The sequence below is a fragment of the Wyeomyia smithii genome, chromosome 3 (assembly GCF_029784165.1).
Source record: "Wyeomyia smithii strain HCP4-BCI-WySm-NY-G18 chromosome 3, ASM2978416v1, whole genome shotgun sequence".
Classification (NCBI taxonomy): Eukaryota; Metazoa; Arthropoda; class Insecta; order Diptera; family Culicidae; genus Wyeomyia; species Wyeomyia smithii.
The window spans coordinates 233,644,831-233,650,897 of record NC_073696.1 but is presented as its reverse complement, the minus strand read 5'-3'; the positions used below and the strand labels follow the sequence as shown (position 1 = coordinate 233,650,897).

General features: G+C 47.0%; 1 protein-coding gene across 1 annotated transcript; it reads right to left on the bottom strand.

Moving 5' to 3' along the window:
• Positions 1 to 760: 760 nt before the first annotated feature.
• Positions 761 to 3,161, bottom strand: LOC129729114 (uncharacterized). Its single transcript, XM_055687596.1, has 4 exons — positions 2,683 to 3,161; positions 2,464 to 2,573; positions 1,038 to 2,417; positions 761 to 987 (listed from the first exon to the last, which is right to left on the bottom strand). Exons 1-4 carry the CDS (start codon positions 3,159 to 3,161, stop codon positions 761 to 763), a joined length of 2,196 nt encoding a protein of 731 aa, XP_055543571.1.
• Between the last annotated feature and the right edge of the window lie 2,906 nt (positions 3,162 to 6,067).

Genomic DNA, 6,067 nt, shown 5'->3' with positions numbered 1-6,067 from the left:
ATTATTTTGAAACTAAGATCCATATTGTAGATTTGATTTAATTAGAGTAAATAAGACAAAACCATTCATTATGATAACGTAAGTGTTATTGGATTTGGTTTTTTGGGGATTCAGAGTTAATTCTGACTTTGACGCATAACGAGAAATTCTTGGTGCTACTTCAACAAGCACGATATGCTTGTGCGTTGTCAAATTGTTGGCGATAGGCCAACAAGCAGGCGAAGAAAAAGGAACGGTTTCCGATTACCCAAAACTGTATTTTTAACAGAAGTTAAATAATTCCTACAAAGGTATATTTTAGAGTTAAAGTGTGCTTAATTTATACACTACAGGCTCGTAACTTACGTTTAGTATTCCTTTTCCCTCTATCCTTTGAAATATCCTTCTTAATTCTTTCTGTCCTAGCACGAGGTTCCTGATTTTCTCTCCTTTATCCTCTAGCTTTTAGGTTACCTTTAATAAATTCATATAAGTTGATTTCCTAGGGTTTAAGCAACACTCGTTACCACGTATCGTTCAACACTTTAGCTTTAGCGTTAATCTAAGTTTAGCACTAATAATTTAAGCAAAAAATTTATTTAAGACTAATGATTCAATATATAATATATTTAATATTCCGAGTAATTTGTTTAATAGCCACCGTACAATTCTAGAATGTTCCAATCTGCATGACACTGCCAAAACGAAAGATGACAAAACGTAAACCGCCGAGAGCAAGGCGCGATGACAGTTCTCCCCACCACTGCTGAATCCAAAGCAACTAAGATGCAAGGTGAGATGCGCCGACCGAAGGGTCGTAACACTCCCCGCCAGGTCCCTGGCTTACCTCCTCATCGCGTCGAACCTCCAAAACAGCAAGCTTCGTCACTGGTCGCTCGTAAATACCCGCCTGGGTCTGTACCGCTGCCGACCTTATCTGTCCATCCTTACTTTTGTTGACGGAGATTATCCGTCCCTTGGGCCAACAATTCCTTGGCAGTCCTGGATCTACAACCACCACAATATCGATAACCTCAATTGGTTTGACGTCGCCGAACCATTTCGTTCTCTTTGTGATGTCGGCAGGTAGTCACGCAGCCAACGTCGCCAAAAGATGTTCGCTTCGACCTGTGATGCACACCAGGACCGTCGAAGCACCAAAGCGCTGTCGTCCAGGATCGTGGCCGGCTTGAGACCACTTGAAGAGCCCAACAAGAAGTGGTTGGGTGTGAGTACTGGAGCCTCTGGATCGTCTACGGGCACATAGGTTAATGGACGGGAGTTGATGACATTTTCCACCTCGATCAACATGTTGCGCAGAGTTTCATCCGTTGGATTCCACCCTGGCTGCATCGCCGCCAAATTTTTCTTCACCGATTGTATCAGCCTTTCCCAGGCTCCTCCCATATGAGGGGACGCCGGAGGTAGGAATTTCCATTCCGTCTCTGGACTGGTGATTTCTCGAATGACCTTCGCTTGATCCATCGCCTTGAGTGCCGCCTCGAGTTCATTCTGTGCCGCCTTTACCTCTTTGCTCGCCGCTGTGAAGTTGGTACCACGATCGGAAAAGATTTGTATTGGTACGCCCCGCCGTGCCATGAAATTTCTCAATGCCATAATGCACGAATTCGCGTCGAGCGAATGTGCGATTTCTATATATACCGCCCGTATAGTCAAGCATGTTATTAGCACCCCCCGCCGCTTTTCAGTTCGACGGCCTATCACCACTAACATAGGCCCGAAATAATCGATGCCAATGAACGAGAATGGTCTAGTGAAAGCCGCCAGCCTTGCCGCAGGAAGATCGCCCATCGGAGGCGGACGTGGAGCAGCTCTTGTGATTTTGCACTCCTGACAATTCGTTCTGACCCGCTGGAACAGTCGCCTAATTTTTGGTATACGGAAGGTTTGCCGCAACTCGTTTACGACAGTTGAGTGATTTTGATGGTGATAGCGTTCGTGGCGATCCTGAACAATCAGCCACGTAACGTGGTGATCTTTTGGAAGGATAATAGGATTTTTTGCATCCATCGAAGCGTATTCGCAAGCACTGATTCTGCCATGCATCCGTGGTACCTTCTGCTCATCCAGGAACGGGTTGAATGTGTAGATTGTACTTGATTTTGGCAATGCCTTCTTTCTGCGTCCTGCGCTGAGCTCTCCTATCTCATCCGGAAAGGTCTCCGCTTGAGGCAGTCGATACAGGTAGACAGTGGCTTCTTGAAGTTCCTCAGCGGACAATGGTCCAGTAATGTGTTCCTTGCTATCCGCATTACGCTGAATGTTGTTTGCGGCCCTCAATGCCGTAGCGGTTGCGCGCAACAAGCGCTTCCGTGATGAATAATCTTGAACGTTTATCACTGGAGCAGGTTCTGCCTGGTGGAAGAAGAGATTCGCTCGTAGTTCTTCGTCGGTAGTTTCCTCTAGATACGGGTTGGCTGCTGTGTAGTTCCCATAAGAAGCTGGGTCCCTTGAACCATCTACTGTTCTCGGTTAAGTCTGGCACTCTCTGCCATTTCGTAGCGTCATCCGCGACATTTTCTTTCGACCGCTTGTGTCCCCAATCTGCTGCCTCTGTTGTTTTCAGAATTTCGCTAATGCGGAATGCAACGAATTGCGAATACCGCCGATGATCTGACCGAATCCAACACAACACGTCGCGAGAGTCAATCCAATCCAATGACTGCGGCCTGTAACTCCAACCTCGGAATAGATACGAATTTGAGGGGAGCCACACGTGTCTTAGCACCGACTATAGCACATTCCACTGTGTTTCCTTGCTCGAAGCGTAGATATACGACAGCTGCGTAACCTGAGAGACTAGCGTCTACGAAAGTGTGCAATTGGATGTTTGTTTGCGGATCTAGTTGCGTCAGGGAGCGATAGCAGCGTGGTATGCTGACATCCTGGACTTTTGGTAGGATCTCCAACCATTTCTCCCACTTTTCGCTGAGACTTTCTGGTATCACGTCGTCCCAACCGATGCCAGCTCGCCAAATCTCTTGAAACAAAACCTTGAGGTAGATGAGAACGTTCGATTTTAACCCAAGAGGATCGAAAACAGCCATTAGCGTCCGTAGAACTTTCCGTTTCGTCGGTTTCCGTTGGCGCTCGAGTAGATCCCGATCGTGCTTTGACGAGAGCTTGTAGGTGAACGTATCGGTAAGCGTGCACCACCACATGCCCAGAACCTTCTCTGTTCCCAGCTCTACTGCGAGGTTCAAGCTCTTCTCGACGGTCTCCTTCCTTCATCGCCTCCACTACGCTCGGCGAATTGGAAATCCAGTTTCGCATGTCAAATCCAGCTTGCCCATGCACGAACTTCCTGTTCTGTCTCGACGCTTACCAGCATATCATCCACATAATGCTGTTTGATGATGGCTTGTGCGGCTGCAGGAAATTTGGTTTCAAATTTGCGCGCATTCATGTTTTTCACAAACTGCGCACAGCTTGGTGAACAACTAGTACCGAAAGGCATCACTTGCGTCACGTAAACGTCTGGTTCATTTGAAGATCCGTCGCTCCACAGTACTCTAAGGCAATGCTGATCTTTCTTGGTCATTAGTACCTGCAAGTACATCTCCTTCACGTCACCACTTAGCCCCACCCGGAATTCCCGGAACCGATAGAGTACGTAATCGAGAGGATTAAGTAAGTCTGGTCCTGTCATGAGCATCGAGTTAAGGGATATACCGTTGGTTTTAGCTGCCGCGTCCCACACGATTCTCACTTTCCCTGGTTTATTCGGGTTGAACACTGGGAATAGCGGAAGATACCATACCCGCTCATTGGAAGTGCGCAGCTCTTCTTGGGAAGCTTCCTGATGTACCCTTTTCGCCGATAGTCTTCAAGACCCGCAAAACTTCTGCTAGCTCTGGCTGCTTCTTCATTCTCGCCTCCAAGCAGTGGAAACGACGCAATTCTGTAGGTTTGCTGTTTGGGAAGCGAACTTCGTTGAATTTCCACAAGAGACCAACCTCGTACCGACCACTGTTTGTCTGGACAACTGACTGCAGAATTTCTTGCGCGCGCTTCTCTTCAAATGACACTAGAAGCTTTTCCGGCTTATAGATCCCTAAACTGTCCAATGAAAAGTAGTAGTGGAACGTTAGAACTACTTGCGGCAGCTCCATCGCGCTGAACGTTGTGAAGAAGTTGGTGATGTTTGAACGTGCAACCATTCTTCCCGCAAACCTGCTTGGATTTGCATGTCCCGGTGTGTTTACGGAGGCATTTTCTACACATGCTGAACTCCTTTACTGTTGCCCATCTAGCATTGTATCCTAGTTCCTCGAACTGCTTACATTTCTCCAGATTGGGACAAGTCCCTTTGCAAACAACACACGTTTTGGCTGCAACGACAAATCGTTCAGTCACATGTTGGCGTGGTTTGCCTACTGGATCGTTGGATGTTTCTTGGCTATGAGCATTAAGGAAAGCAGAGTTCTTTTTGCTGCTTCGAGCCAGTTTGGTTTCGCTGAATTGCAGACTGGCAATCGGGCAGACTATTTCCGCTAGATCGTATAACCATTCCGAAAAGGCAGCGAGGTGTACTCGTGGCAAACTGCGACGGTGTCTTGCACATTCTAACTTGAATGTCGCAGAAAGTTTATCCACCAATTCGTGTAAAAGTGCAACGTTGTAAGAATATTCTTCCAACTGGCAAGCTTCGATTAACGCACACAGGTTCTGCACGGCGAGAGAGAATTCGATGATCGTATCCAACTGATCAGCCTTCGGAGCCGGCGTCGAGCGGATCTTGGTTATCAAATTCTGAACAATAACTTCAGAATTTCCAAACAACATCTTCAAGGTAGAGATAATTCCTGGGACGTTCGATGGATGCATAAGTCTGCAATTAACTGTCTCGTACGCCTTCCCTTTCAGGCATTTCTGCAGCCGAATCAGGTTTTCCTCCGGTGTGTAGCCACACAGGTTGGTCGTCGTTGTGAACGTTGAGAAACATAACGGCTATTCTTCCGGAGTACCACTGAATAACGGAAGTTCCCGTGAAACAGCCTGGCGAGCGGCGACCTGATTTCGCGTCAAGTTGTTCACATCTTCATTTTCCTCTGAAATTTGTGTGTGTGTAATGCGCTGCGTCGGATGGAGTCCAGACCCTAAGTTGCCTCGTTGCTGGCCTAAATGCGGTTGCCTGCTTTCTGACACCATGTGTGAAAGAGGAACTGGTTGGTGAGTTGCTGCTTGAGGATCCCGAATATGATTTCTAGCCGAGTTTGGTTCCCGATGAACATCAAGTGTACTGTGTACAGGTGCGCCTCGCGAATCTGTGATGGCAGCTCCGTTTAACCAGTCGACAATTCTGGAATCCGAACGATCCTCCTCCCCGTCTATCTCCGAAAAATCATTAACTATTTCCTTCATCAGCTCGTGTCGTTTACGTAAGTATTCCCGTTGAGTTGCTTCTTCCGCTTTCTTAAGTTTCCGCTCTTCGTCCAAGATCTGCAGCTCCAACTTCAACTGTCTCTGCTTAGCGGACCTCCTAGCTAGTTCCGGAATGCTGGCTCAAGTTATCCTCCAAAACTCGTTGCTGGTTACTTGGAAGATTGTTTAGATGCAGCGACTCTGGCAGCTGTGTTTGCGGTCCTCCGCTGTAGGCAGTGGTTGATACAAATGATACGGACTTCGGCGGAACGAATGGAACAGTACTGGGTACGCATGGAATCTGCTTTGCGGCACTTGACGGCACTGTGTAGCACATACCATACTTATTTATCCCCGATAATGAAACTAGCGGATTTGACAGGCAATTTGACTGTAACGGCGGCATTACGCAATTAACATGCAGTGGTTGATAGGGTGGCATGAACGAGGGGAAATGCATGGAGGAGTGGGATGGCATTTGAGAGTGAGAAGGTATTGGCATATTTTGCCCAAGTGTAGGGCAGGTTGTATTTTGCGGTAACATCGTTGTTATCATGACGAAAGAACTCGTTACTAGCTGTATTTTTAACAGAAGTTAAATAATTCCTACAAAGGTATATTTTAGAGTTAAAGTGTGCTTAATTTATACACTACAGGCTCGTAACTTACGTTTAGTATTCCTTTTCCCTCTATCCTTTGAAAT